Below are 15,074 nucleotides of genomic sequence, written 5' to 3' on the forward strand. Positions count from 1 at the left end.
TGCTGAGGTCAGGAAAGCGATTCCGCTCCCTGAAGACCAACACAGAGAGACTGAGGAGGAGCTTCTTCCCGCAGGCGATACGGTCTCTCAATCACACCACCACACAGTACTGACCCACACATATGGTTCTTACACACACACTGGACATTCTGGACTTTGTTTACATTAATTCAATTAGATGCGTGGTCATCTAATCGAATCACTTCATCACTAAATCACTTTAAGCATATTTGCACTGCACAAGACACTTACAAAGGTGGATTGCACAACACTGGACATTATATTTCTTCATTTCCATTTAATACTTGTACAGCTGCTGTTATTGTATATATATATTTATATTTCTTCATACATTCTTATATATTTCTATACTTTTTGAAGAAGGACTTGACTTTATGGGTTTTTTCTGATGATCAAGTGCTTATGTGTTGAGTAAATAAAAAGTTTGTAGCAACATATTAATTTTCATAAATGTCAGCACTGTAAAATGTAAATTTCAGACTAAACTGGGCAAGGTAGTTGAGCAAAAGTTTGGCTAGGAACAGACGGAGGTTCGGATAGATGTGGACTCCACAGCTGAGTGACTGTTATACTTTTTGCTGGATTATGTTATGGATTGGTGCCCAAATCTGTGCAGACAAGATCACATGCTCACAACTGGCAGGCATGTGAGTGTACACACATAGAGTCTTGTATTCACCCTACAATGAGGAGAATTACAAGTAATTTGTCTGGAATGAAACAATGACCATGCTGAGGATTTTACAGACAATATGATTAAATAAAGATTGCAGATGAAACACTAATGCCATCAGGCTCTAATAAAGTCTCCTCTAGCTTTACTTTTATTCTCTTCCCTTATTTGTGTCTTTCACATCCTTGTTACTACGAGGCTTTCCTCCACCTCAGTGTGTTACCATTCTCTCTAGCTTTCTTTTCACTTCCCTTGGCCCCTCCCTCCCTGTCATTCTGTCTGTCAGCAGAAGGCTTTTAACCCCGGTGCCCTGGAGGTCACACTGGTCAGACTGGTTTAAGTGCTTTAAGTGTTCCCAGGCCCATTTAGACTAACAAACAAGACCAAAAAGACACAAAGTAATCCCTCTTCTTTGCTTTTTTTCCTCTCCTTTCTTTCTCTCAGTTTTCTTTTTCTCACTTCAGTTTGTCATTATATATTCAGGCCCATCTGGACAGGTTGTGGGCGTCAAACCTGTGAGCATCAGGTAACGTGTCTGTGTGACCCCAAAGACCAACCCAGTCAGAGGCTTTAGACTGGTTCAAGTGTTCTCAGGCACATTAAACCATTATCAGTGTTGCCAACAAAAAGAGTTGACAAAGCAGACTAAAATCCCCCACTTTACCACCTTTCCTGCTCTGCCCTCGTTTTAACCCGCTTCTTTCTGGACCTTTCTTCACCTCTTATTTCATCCTCACTGACTGTTTTCTTTTTGTCACTTTTTCACTGTGTATTCTCCACCCATCTTCCTCCCACTCATTCTTTCACTAAAAAAAAAAAAGAAAAAAGACTTGATCTCTGTTTTGCTTTAATTATGTGAGCTTACATGTGGGAGTTCATTCTAGGTTCAAAGGGCGCTGTAGCACTGTAGCTATCAGGGTTCAGGTTATAACACTTGACAGATTAGGTTAAACTGACCACTGACTTTAGAACAAGAGGTCAGAAGTCAAGAGGGTGGAGATGAGCTCTATGCCACACAAGCAGATGGGGAAAAGGTGTGTATATTTAACTGCATTTTGATTTCCACTGAGAAATAATATAAAAACAAAATACTGATATTCAAATCTGAGGGATACCTGGCTTGAGTGCAAGTATGAGTGTGGAGTCACAGATGTCACTCTGTAGCAGAAAACACCATCAGTGTGGTGTTAAACATTGATCTTTGACCTATTCAGGTCAGGATTAGGTCACATTACTATGTTGGGTCTGTCCACTTAACCTAATGTCCACTCAGAGATACAAAAATTGTACTCATAGAAGAATTCGCTTCTTTAGACTAAAGCACAATAACATAGGCTTTGATAATGAGGATGACTCTGTTGCAACATGTGTGCAAATGATCTAATATGGATGAAGACAAAAATATAGTGAAAACCTCTTTATGTATCCATTTTTTAATCATTTGTATGATTAGATTCAAAGATGGGCCAGAGCCTACCCCACCTGGCACAGGGTGAGAAGCGGGATCCACCCTGACTGGGTTGCCAGTTCATTACGGTGAAACACAAAAAGACATAACTATTCAAGGTCATAACATTACTTACTGCTAATTCAGAATTACAAATTAATGTCTTTGGACTGTAAGAGGAAGCCAGAGAACCAGGGGAAAACCCACTCAGGTACATTACAGGGACAACATGTAGTCGCCACATAAAAAAGCCCAGCAGACCAACAGGTTTAAACCCAAAACTTTTTTGCTCTATAGCAACGGTGCTAATCACTGCAGCACCGTGGTGCTGCGAAGGATCAAGAAGATTATTAGCAAATTCAGAGACATTTAAAAGACCAGCAGCAGCTGAGACTAACATGTTTTTGAGTGTATTTGTTTCTGTATCAGCAGGCAGACTCAAGCAACTTGAACTGCTTAGATAAAAAGGTGGATCAGCCAGAATAGACCGGCAATGGTGAATATCCATTTAATGGTATTAAAAAAATAAAATATGACAGCATATAAATACAAATGCATCATATTAGAATTGACTGATTTACTGCACTTGAAAAAATAAACTGCACATGAACATGTACGGTGATAAAAATCAATTTAATGTAATTTGACTGTTCCTAATTTGCAAAAGTCAACACGTTTGAGTTTCACAAGAAACATACCTCACAAAGACAAGCGCTGATCTATGGATGCATCCCAGCTGAACCCTAAAGAAGAGCAGCTGAAATAACTGTAAGCAGTTGTAAAAGTAACAGCTACAGAAAAAGGAAGTGTGCGGGTGTACAAAGACTGCATTAGACCATCAAAACAACTAAAACACATTGATAATTAATGATTTCAAATAAAATACACACAATCAATGCCAAACTATTAAACTACAAAGTTGGCGTGTGTTTAATTTCTAAGTTAGATTAAAATGTTGGACTTCTTCTCTACATTAATACTGTGTTCCACGCTAACCACACAAAAACACATTCTCTCCAAACAGAAAGATTAGCTCCAAAGGTTTTGATTGTATAAGAGTTGTATATATTTACCTTAACTGCAAATATGTTTGTGTATATTATTGTTATTGCACACAACTTCAATAACAAGTTACGTATTATGCATACTTAAATGTTTAGTTGGCACTCTAATTGCAGTCCAGCTAATTGCATGTTCCAGCTGATAAAAGCCATCTCATCACTCCTTTGCAATTTGACATTGACCTTAAAATGAAAATAGCTACAGCCTAAGAGTGAGTCAAATTATAAAAAAAATATGATATTATCTGCATATTATTGCATACAGTCAACTACAGAGAAAAGACAATGAACAATAATGAAAGGGATTATGGAAAACAGGGGAAGTAAACCGGAATAACAGGAGGAAGACGGCATTTAAAGTCACTAAAGGGCAAAATGACAAATGAAAGAGAGGAGGAAAGAAAGGAAAAGATGGAAAGGTAGAGAGAGAAGGGAGAGAGCGAGAGTAGGAAGGCGAGAGTGAGAACAAAGGAGGCAGTGTGTGGTGAACAGGGGATTGAGTCGCCATCTGAGACGAATAAAAACTGGAATAACAATAAAAGTCAGAAGGCGCTACCTCCCCTCCTCTTTGCACAACCGGTCCTCATGCATGTTTGTTTGTGCGCGCGCACGCACACATGCATCACCACTGGTCGTTCTTTATTTGCAGTAAAGCACTGTGTGACAAATCTCAGCAAAAAAGTTTGGAAATAAACTTGTGTTGACACTTGCACTTACAGTGAACACACACTCTTGCAAACAAGCGTGGACGCAAACTGAGCTAGAGAATCAAAGACACATGGGGCGGCAGCTAGCACACAAACAGATACGCAACAGCTGTAGCAGGAAAAAAAAACATACTGTTTCCACGGAGACGAATCCCGTATGCCAAAGATTTGAGAAAGTGCATGCGATGTTTGCATGTTTACATCTGAGCAAAGACAAACCTTGCATGTTGCACTGTAGGGAAATAATAAAGGAGGACACAAAAAAAGAAAAGTGATGAAAGGCAGACACGCAAGGTGTCGTCCCCAACACTGTTATTGTTTTTAGTGTTGCTAGTGTTCCTCAAAATTGCAGCCACATTTTCTTATAACACCTGCTCCTTCGTCACTTGTATTTGTAGCTGTTTTTCCCTCTGGCTTTGTTTCTTTTATGCAAAAATGGTCAAAATGAGTCATGAAAAGAACAAGAGAAAAAAGAGAAGCAGGGGACTTGTACTGTACATAACTGAGAAATAAAGTTCTCTAAAGTTCTAGATGTAGTTGCTAAAACACTAAATAAAATAGACTGGAACTACACGTGCTCATCTTAGATCAGGGGATTTCAGTTTTTAGTTGAATGATGACCATTACGAAAACCTTTGCTCCTTAAAATTGGCTTCATTTTTGCAGTAAAGTCAGGACATCCTCATTGGAGGAAAACAGTTTTTTTACTTTAAGGGCATCTGTACATTTTGTTTTTATTTTATCCCAACAAATCAAAACCAAGTGACACATCTGTCCCGTTAACAAGGGATTGTCAGCAGTTGATGGGAACGGTTAATGTGTATCATGACAGCAGATTTAGAAATGGGATTTAAGAGTCGTTATTTCTGAAATTTAGCTACAGCAACCTTTATTGCTGCACCAGTCTCATCCAAAGTTGCTGTTTCTGTGGTTATTTGTTTCTGCTTCTGACATGGGAAGATGACATGGCATTTATTAATCTCAGCAACAAAGCTCTGACTGAAGCTCTGACTAAAAACAGGAGACCAATTTAAAGAGCTGAAAAACCCCCCCAAAAAAAAACAGAAACAAAAGCCCCAACTTGGGTGCATTAAGTCCAGAAGTCTAACTCAAAGCTACCTGTTTGTACCTCAACAATAAAGCAGTAAAATTAATTAAACATTTCCGGGTAATAGAAAGTATTTTTTACAGCATTGTATTTTTAATAGTGATAGTCAAAATGATTTATTTCTGTGTACATGGTGCACTGTTTACACCAGGCGCTATTCCATCTACAGCTCAGCAGCCACTTCCCCTGCAATCCATAAAGCAGGGTGCAATTTTCTGGACAAATCACAGAGTAAACTCTGGCTATGTGACTGGGATCCAGCTCCTTTAAGTCATGTCCTGGTATTCATTACAACTCACAAAGCTTCCATTAATCTATTTTTCCTTATTTTCAGGACTTTAACCAATGTAAAGCACTCGCCTTAGGGCCAAATCTGACCACTGAGGGTCAGCAGAAGTGGTTCAGCTCTTGCAGTCCTGATACACGCCAGGCTGGCCCAGAGCAGGCCAGCGAGAGGCAGAGAAGGGAGTTAAGAAAGGAAAAAGAATGACACAAAGTGTATATATATATACACTGTGTGTACATAAGCAAGCAGTGGTGATGGTTAGGGTTAGGGTAAGACTTCAGGAAGTGTAATGTAAGTCATGTAATGTCCTCTGCAGCTATGGAAACACGATTGTATGCAATGTGTTTGTGTGTGTGTAGTACCTCTCATGTTTCGCAGCAGAGAACTGCTGAATGACTACTGAAAGCCAGCGCCAGATTTCTGTGTGCAGGAAAACAAAAGAGCGTGACATAAACACACACACAGCTACTTTACTTTGATTGTGTGTGTGTGTGTCTATATTTGAACAGTGCACTGTGTGGCACGTGCATGCATCCATGGTTATGCATGTGTGAGTGCTGAAATGAGGTCTGTGACAGTATGTGTGCCTATGTGCTTGACTGCGGGCTTCTGAATCTGACCCGTCTGACCGCTACCTAAACTCATGTAAACAAAGCATCTCTTTAGTGGTGTAAACGTGACAGCGCAGTGAGTCAGAGCTTCTGATCAGAGCTTCTGATCTTCCATATAAACGGTGAAAACTTCAAAACAGCTGCCAAGAAGAAAAAAACAGAACAAGCAAACCATCCAGATGAGCCTGGATTTTTTTTAAGCTGTTTTGGCTTCATGTCCAATAAAGTTGCTTTTGATTTTGTTGGATTTTTTGGGGGGGCAAACATTTTATTGTCTGTTCAGACATGGAAGTATTTATCCAACCAACTTATTCTTAAGCTTTTAGTTTGTTAATTCACGACTTGGGAAGCTTTAAATAAGAAGTCGTTCATGACCTTTGCATACTTGCAGTGTGTTATTCAATTGCAGCAATATGTTGACCGGTCCAATCAAAGGGTCTAAAACCATCTTGTAAAAGTCAGCCACTGATTATGTGGTTCATTGCACAACCTTGTTTCCAAAGAAGTTAAAAATTAAAAACAGAAATGTAGTCATTCACAAATCATTTAAAATTAAATTTAATCAAAAATACTAACAAGAAAATGTACTAAATGTAAAAACTCAAAACTGTTTTAAAAAATGTGTGTTGATTTAAACTTGATTCAAGCAGTGCTGGACGGGGATAATACAAACTAAACCAGGAGAAACTTGGGAACTGAATGCACGGAGAAACACACAGCCGTGAGGGAGATCGCAACACGGGACGAGTGGAGGAAAGGCAGACGAGTGAGGGGACACAAGAGAGAGGAAGAGAGAGGGTGTGAGGGGGGACAAGAGAGCAAGAGGGGGACACATGACAGGCTGGTAAAACATGAATAAACATGACAGACAGGAGAGCCATGGGATGAACACATGGAGGGGAACATGGGAACAGAAAAGGGAAACAAGAAGGACACAGGACAAAGACACAAGAGGAACCTGAGAGGAAAGGAACCAAACAGGAAACATAAGAAACTCAAAAAATGGAATAAATTCAAGACTACTAAATGAACCTGAATCATAATATAATACAAAATGACACAAAAAACACATGAAACTCAAAATGCTATGTCAAATGACCCAGAACCATGACAAGCAGAATGTCTAAAAGAGTTATTAACACAAGAAAAGTCCTCTAATGTAAAGAAACTATGGAATATGGCATATTTCAGTCAGCAACAATACTCAAGTAAGCTGTGGTACTTAAACAATGTTCAGGGTGCCAAAGGGTGACAAGAAAATGTTGCACAAACCACCAGAAAACCATTGATGCAAGGCGGGATCAATCCATGTTGCTTACACCAAATTCTGACCCGACCCGACCATTAAAGTACATAGCAGAAACCGCAACTGGACTACGCAATGTTTTTCCAATCTTCTTATGTTCAGTTTTGGTGACCCTATGTGAACCGTAGCCTCAGTTTTCTGTTCTTACCTGACAAAATAGGCAACTGGTGTGGTCTTCTGCTGCTGCAGTCTATCTGCTTTAACATGTTGTGCATTCAGAGAGGCTCTTTAGCATATCTCGGTTGCACTGAAAGTTTTTTTTTTTAAATTAGTGCTGCCTTCCTGTCAGTTCCGAAGATGACTGGCCATTCCCATCTCTGTATTTCTGTGCAGAGAAGTGATTCTCACTGGATATTTTCTCTTTTTAGAACATCCTCTTTAAACCCTGGAGATGGTTGTGCAGGAAAATTCAAGAAGTTTGTGAAATACTGAGACCAGCCCATCTGTCACCAGCAACCATGTTACATCCAAAGCTCCTTAATCCAACTTTCTTCCCAATTCTGATACTTGGTTTAAACCTCAACAGGTCTACATTCCTCAGTATATTAAGTTGCTCTCATGTGATTGACTGACTAAATATTTGTGTTAACAAGCAGTAAAATAGGTGTACAAAAGTGGCTGGTGAGAATTGAGCAAATGTGGTCCACCTGGAATCTTATATACATATTATTTTCTCGAACTGCATCTTGAATAAGTTAGGATGGAGCAGTAAAAAAAATGTGAAAAAAAAATTAATTAATGATTGGAGATTTCCAAATGAGGATACTGCTGACATACATAATATACACTTCTAGCACTGTAGCATTAGTGGTAAAAATATACATATGGAGAAAGTCTGGATTAAAACTGATAGAAAAATAGAAAAAGGCGGAATTAAACGTGCAGCATAAAATATGGCAAATATTATGAAATACAAGACATATGAAAAGGGATCAATATTAATGAACGCTGACACAAGAATTTAATAGAAACTGTTGTTCAAAAAGTGCATCATGGTTTCATTAACAGCTGGATGGGTCATGTGTAGTATATGTAGAGATAAGAATGCCTGTGGTAAAATGCATTACATTTCTGCATGACACTTTATGAATCATGGTAAACCAGTGGTCACTTTGAGTCAGAGCTCAGAATAAATGGATGGTGTTCAAACCGCCTGAGAATACTGTTCACATCTTGAAATCATAAATTCACAGTCCATTCTGGTCCTTCTCAAAAAACTCGGGGAATACTCCTCTGTGATGGATGACTGTTTCGGCAAAAGCCGAGACCAGTCTTAAAGTTAAAAAGAACCATGTTCTGGAAATAAACCAGCTTCTGTGCCTGTGTGCATAGGTTCGGAAAATGACAGCCAACACCATCCACAATAACTTGCACAACCTGTTGTGCGTCATTTGACATATGACCACATCTCTAGTGAGATTTACACCCTCACAGGGACAGTTCTGTAAATCACAAGACAACTTGACAGTGTTTTGTTTGTACAAAACTTTAAACTGCAAAATGCCAACTAACCAAGCTACAAAGTGAGGCAATAACCTCAGTTACCTTTCTGGAATGAGATAAAAGTGCCATGATAAAGCTGCTTTTTTGTTTGGAGCAGCTTATTGAAGGCTGCATTTTGGGTGTTGTTAAATTTGGCACACGAGTCAGTTACAGAATTCGTTCCTAAAAGTTTGTTTTCACACACAAGAATTCTTCAGAGACACACCATCCGTGTTGATACTGCATGCCATCTGCGTCATATCAATGAATCGTGGCTTTTTTTCTGTGCTTTTTAAAAAAAAACAAAACAAGAAAGATGCTTCTCATTATTTAAATGACTTAGACTTTGATTCCATTGACAACAATGCTCATTTTAGCACCATTTACAGCAGGAAATTACTGGGTCCATGCTATAATAATGTCACTCCTGACTTTATTCTTCACTCAGTTGCAGATTGCTAAATGCAAAATATGGACAGCACTTTTGTATGTGGAATGGAGTCCAATTTTGAGTCTGATAGCAGATTTTAAAAGATTTTTCCTAAGCTGTCTTAGCGTGAAGACATATTCTGATGTTCTGTGTTTTTGAAAAGTGACAAATTTTTAAAACTCTGGTGGACAGTCTAAAAGAGCCATAACACAAAAAGACTCTGGGTGGCATGAAGACAAATAACATCTAAATGCTTGGAAAGCTTTGTGTAACCACAATAGCAAGAATCTGGACAGATGCTCATATGCAGCTACTTAGAAATATGATCTCGATACCACAGAAGAGAGTGACAAGAACAGAGAGGTTGAAAGACTGGCCTTTCTTGTGGTTGTTGGTTTATAAAGAAACATCTAGCCTGAGAAAAAAAACAGTTGCACAAACTCCTACTGATCCGACTCCTACTAATAGTAAGAAACTTATTATTCACTTGTATTGTTTTTATTGTCTTGGGAAGCTTATAATTAAGCCTCTTAAAGGAAAATTAAACAGATATATAAATGCAGCAGAAGAAACCACTGGTTCAAACTACTAGCAATCTGTAGGCGTGACTGAACGCTGCTAAGATTAAGAGTCCCACTCCATATGTAGACTAACAGGCAGCGCAAAGCACCGACACCAACAGGGTTAGAGGTTTAACTCCCAATAGGCCCACACATTTTTAAAAAGTATGTTCTCATCGCACTATAAGGACGTTCTGATAAAAAAAACTCCCTCCAACTGCTTTACATTATGCACACAGAGTACATGTTAAAAAAAATCTAACATAACAAAACAGAGGACATACAGACAGCTCAAAGTGGATGGATGGATGAACATTGTATTACAGGATGAATAATGTTCTTTTAATGAGCCGACAGAAGATATCACTGTTTGGGGTTAGTAGGCTATGTGTGTGCAGTGTCTGGGCAATTCATTTCAAAGTTACCGCTGTCTGCGCTCAGTGGCCAGCAGCTAGACTAGAGAACACATAAGACTAAAACTGACTGATAAGAGCTGAGAAAATAAACACACACCTCTCACCCAGTCGAGGCCAACACATTCATCTGTAAAAGGAGGAGGATTGGATAAAATTTGTGTGTGTGTGTGTGTGTGTGTGTGTGTGTGTGTGTGTGTGTGTGTGTGTGTGTGTGTGTGTGTGTGTGTGTGTGTGTGTGTGTGTGTGTGTGTGTGGGTGTGCCCTCAAATGATTCAGAGATGGACTGAGGCTGCAAAAGAACAAAAAGTGATTGATGACACTGGATGATGAAAGATCATACACCAAACTAGCTGCTTAGATTTTCCATAAAAATGCAGTCATTGTATTCCCCTACGATACACCCTTACATTCTTTCCTTGGCACTTCTTTAATTTTGTGCATTTCGCCAACACTGCACGTCTCCTCAAGAAGAAAAAGGTACTAATTACTGCTAAAGGTTATATGTCAGATTTGCTATTAAACATGTATTCCTTTCTGTAATATTTGTCAGGTTTTTATTTAGTGCTGGCATTCTGTTTCATAAGTTTTCCATCAGGACAATCATGATTTAAAGGAACTAGTTCACACAAATTAGAAAAAGTTACTTTCACACAATTTTCAAGCATTTCAAGCATTTCAAGCACCCAACCTGAACTGCCCTTCTGACACGATCATTCTTAATCTGTCCATTTTGGTCATTCCCAATGAAAACCTTTGGATTTTCAAATCTACCACCTTTAGCTAAACCTGTCTATTTGTCAATGCCACTGTCTCCAGTGGAAAAACATGGACAAAGGCAGAAATCCCAGAAACAGATCAGAATGTCAGATAATTGGAACCAACAATAGGAAAAAGAAGAAGAAAAGGTTTTACAGGCATACACATAGACAGACGCCCAATCATAACTCGCATATAAAGACTACAGCTACAATTAACTGACCCATGGCCTCAAGGACAAACTGCTCCTGAGTAACTGCCAGAGGAGGCTGGACACCAATGCTCAGCTTAGATGACTTCACCACACTACTGGCTTTCACCTTCACCTGAAAAAAAAAAATGATGATGTTAGATGTAGACAGGATACTGGTAAAGGGCAGATAGAATTCTGACACACAAAGTGAGAGAAGAAACAATGATTTTAAAGGTTCACCTGTACGGTCACCGAGGGGACAGGCAGACCATTGATATCGTGGATCAGGGCTTGCTATGGAGAGATATTAAAAGGGAAATATAACTTTCTATGTTTATTATTGCATATGCATCTAAATGTGCGAATGTGAATTTGTTTTTTTATGTGTGTTTTGTGTTTGTTTACCGATGGGTTGTCCATGCTGGAGGAAACAGTGGTAGTAATGCACAGGTCATCCTCACTATCGGTTTTGGGCAAAATGTCTGAAATACCAACAGTTTAATCTCAAAACACTGAACCGATGTGTTTATTAGTCAATATAGCATTTCACCACATTTTGAAAGAAGGCATGATACTTGGTCAGTTTGCAAACAAATCAACCAGCATACAGAGAGGACAAAAGATAAAATTCACATTGACTTGTTGTTAAAGGCAGTTTAAATTAAACCTTGTGTGGCAGTCTTAAATTTATTTTATATATACACACACACACACACACTGTTACAGTCATTGATGCTCATATTAAACATGGCCAGTCTCAAATAATGAGGTCAGTGTATGTACAAGAGCCAGAAGCCTCAGACTGCTCTAAACCTCCTGGACCTGTTAGATGTCAAAAAAGGTAATTTCTTAATTATGGTCATCTCATACTCTCTCACTCTCTTACATAGACCTGGCTATGAGCACAGCAGCCCCTCCCACCTCTTTCCAAGGCTTCTGTTTCCCATTCAGAAGGCAGTTAGCTTAAACCAGTGGTTGTCGAACTGTGGGGCAAACCCAACTGGTGAGGTATGGATGCACTGCAGGTGGGGTGTTGACAACCAGGTGATAAATATCAAGTGAAACTAAGGTGGATTTTTTCAGTAAAAAAAAAATTCATTCTTAGCGACTGGACCAGATCTTAGTCTAAGATAAAAAAAAATGGAACTGTGAATCATTTTGAACTGTAAATCAAGCAAAGCCACTCTAGCAGAGTCCAGGATTTCAAATATGGAGCTAAAAATGGACATAAAAGGTCACCTTAAGGAGTAAAAATATCAGATACTTGCTGCTCAGATACTCCAATGGGAAATTTTACCAACTTTAAAGTGAATGTAGACAGTCAATTGATTCAAAGAAAGAGTCACTTAAGAATGACAATATGATTAGATAAACCTAGGATCAGACAAGAAGGATCAAAAGTTGCCTCTTAAGGGCATATTTTGGTTTTATGATAATTAGAAAATGTGTATTATGCTTCCAGCAGTCTCCTACCCTGAGTCCTGGTGGCTTCTCGGATGAATTTCTGCAGTTTCTTCATCTCAGCTTCCACCTGCTCATAGTCAGCCTCCCTGGCATCCACCTTCGGAGTTGAAAAGAAAGAGGGATCTGTACCCATGTAAGAGCACAGAAGTTGACCATCTGAACTCAGACTGACCACGACTCCCTTCACATCCCTGAGAAGAGCAGAGAAGAGGAAAGTTAACTTTTTCCTAGTGTGCTATTGGTCGTTAGTCAAGAACGTCTGCCAAAAAGGTCTACTGTAGTTCAAAATTAGTTATTTGCTCCTTTAAAACAAGTAAGCTAAATGCTTATTTAATCCTTTTAGAAAAAGCTGAATATAAAGTTCAGAACTAATTTATAATATGAAACCAGATTAAACGAGGGAGAGCATGAAGAAATGCTGAGTGATGCAATAATGTGTTTTAACTGTGTGTGTGCTAACTGGTTGCAGATGTGTTGTGTGTGTATGTGTGTGTTTTCTGTTCCAGTCCAGTGAGACGATAACACATACACTCAGACCCACACATGAGGGGGTTCAGGTCAAGAGCAGCAGCCGGCTCCACACCTGCACAGGAGGGCGTCTGAGGGGGCATAAAACTTTCACTTTACTGCTGCGGAAACACTGTCACGCACACGCACGGGCACACACGTACACAGAAAAATTTATATTCATAGAGCCATGACCAAATGCTACAGAAACGCATTCATAAAAGTGATGGTTCTCACATTTATTTAAAGCCCACAGACACACACACACAGACCATGCTGAATAATAGCTCAAAGTTCAACTGAGAGAAAGATTGTTGCGTACGCATCAACTAAAGGAACTCACATAATCTACCAGCAGTGTTAGGTAATACATACATACAAGATATGTGACAATACAAAACTATGTTGCCAGAATTTATTTCAATCTTTAAAAAAAAAGTAATAAAAAATGTGGCACTGTGTACACTTTTCGTTCCAGTGTCTTATTACCTTGCACAAATCAAGGTTTGAAAATCCATCCATCCATCCATTCGCTTCCGCTTATCCTTTTCAGGGTCGCGGGGGGCGCTGGAGCCTATCCCAGCTGTCACAGGGCGAGAGGCAGGGTACACCCTGGACAGGTCGCCAGTCTGTCGCAGGGCCAACACACAGGGACAGACAACCATTCGCACTCACATTCACTCGCACATTCACACCTAGTGGCAATTTGGATTATCCAATTAACCTATCCCCACAAGCTGCATGTCTTTGGACGGTGGGAGGAAGCCGGAGTACCCGGAGGGAACCCACGCAAACACGGGGAGAACCTGCAAACTCCACACAGAAAGACCCCGGCCTGATGGTGGAATTGAACTCAGGACCTTCTTGCTGTGCGGCAACAGTGCTAACCACCGTGCCACCGTGCTGCCAGGTTTGAAAATATTTCTCAAAATATTGTAGTAGTGTACAACACTAGTTCCAAAGAAGGTCTATAAAATGTAAATAAAAACAGAATGCAATGAAGTGTAAATCTCATAAACCCATATTTTATTCGCAACAGAATATATAAAAACATTCTTTATAATGAGAAGTGTATGGTTTTAAGATGTAATGTGATGGTAGCAACATGTCATAGCAAAGCGGGCCAGAGGCGAAAAAGGGCTGGAAAAGTTAGTAGTACCAAGGAGAACATTTTGAAACTAATTAGCTTAACTGGCAACCAGTCAGTAACATGAGTGTATAAAAAGAGCATCTTAGAGAGGCGGAAGTTCACCAGTCTGAAACCAGTCTGAGCACTATCTACCAACAATAACACATAGTATATTTATCAAAGTGAGCAATAGGTTCAGCTGCCATCGGAGCAACTGAAGGTAAACTTTTGTCTGGTTCATTTCCCCCTTTTTTAAAAGTTCTTGAGTGCTACAAATGCTTCTTGAGGCTATTTGCATAAATGATCATTACAGGTGACAGCAAGTATGCATGAGATATCTTAACAATTGTAGCTTGTGTCAAAGTTACAACTGTTACACTGCTGATGGTGCCTGGATTCGATTTCTATGAATTAACTTAACATTCTATTTAATAACGGTCCTCTCAGATCAGTTTTAACATAAATATATATCAGGTTCTGAGTCTTCACAGTTCTGATTCAGATTTGGTCCATGTTAAACTTGAAGGATCCCAAAATGGTGAGAATATTTAATTTGGGGTTGGCAATAAAATGCAATACTGCCTCCAAAACACAAGAACTCCCAGAGCACTGCTATCAAATAGAGCTAGCCAGAATGAGCTGCTGAAGTGATCATATGTTGTTTTTGTGTGTATTGGTTTTGTTTTGTGTGTTCCTATCCCACACTCTGCACGGTGTCCCACCAACACACTAAATCACCCGATGATTATCAAATGCTTTAAAACAACACAGCCTCAAACTAAACCAAACAGCTACCCAGACACACACTATCTCCCACATCTAAAACACACAGGCACACACACACAACCAAAACCACATCATTTTTCAACCGTGTTTGTGTTTTGCATTGTAATTGTATCAAATTGGGCTTTGATTGG

The 15,074-nt window shown here is 39.4% G+C and overlaps 1 protein-coding gene across 2 annotated transcripts in view; it reads right to left on the bottom strand.

The window, feature by feature from the left end:
* The window catches only part of bbs9 (Bardet-Biedl syndrome 9), a 174,741-nt gene that overhangs the window by 134,409 nt on the left and 25,258 nt on the right, over positions 1 to 15,074 (bottom strand). For both annotated transcript variants that reach the window (XM_080897378.1, XM_080897379.1), the window contains exons 10-13: positions 12,531 to 12,712; positions 11,463 to 11,539; positions 11,298 to 11,351; positions 11,088 to 11,190 (exon numbers count right to left, since the gene is read on the bottom strand). In XM_080897378.1, coding sequence (XP_080753504.1) covers positions 11,088 to 11,190; positions 11,298 to 11,351; positions 11,463 to 11,539; positions 12,531 to 12,712 — 416 coding nt within the window. The remainder of the gene's footprint in view (positions 1 to 11,087; positions 11,191 to 11,297; positions 11,352 to 11,462; positions 11,540 to 12,530; positions 12,713 to 15,074) is intronic.

Source organism: Rhamphochromis sp. 'chilingali' (assembly GCF_963969265.1).
Source record: "Rhamphochromis sp. 'chilingali' genome assembly, chromosome: 11".
Lineage (NCBI taxonomy): Eukaryota > Metazoa > Chordata > Actinopteri > Cichliformes > Cichlidae > Rhamphochromis > Rhamphochromis sp. 'chilingali'.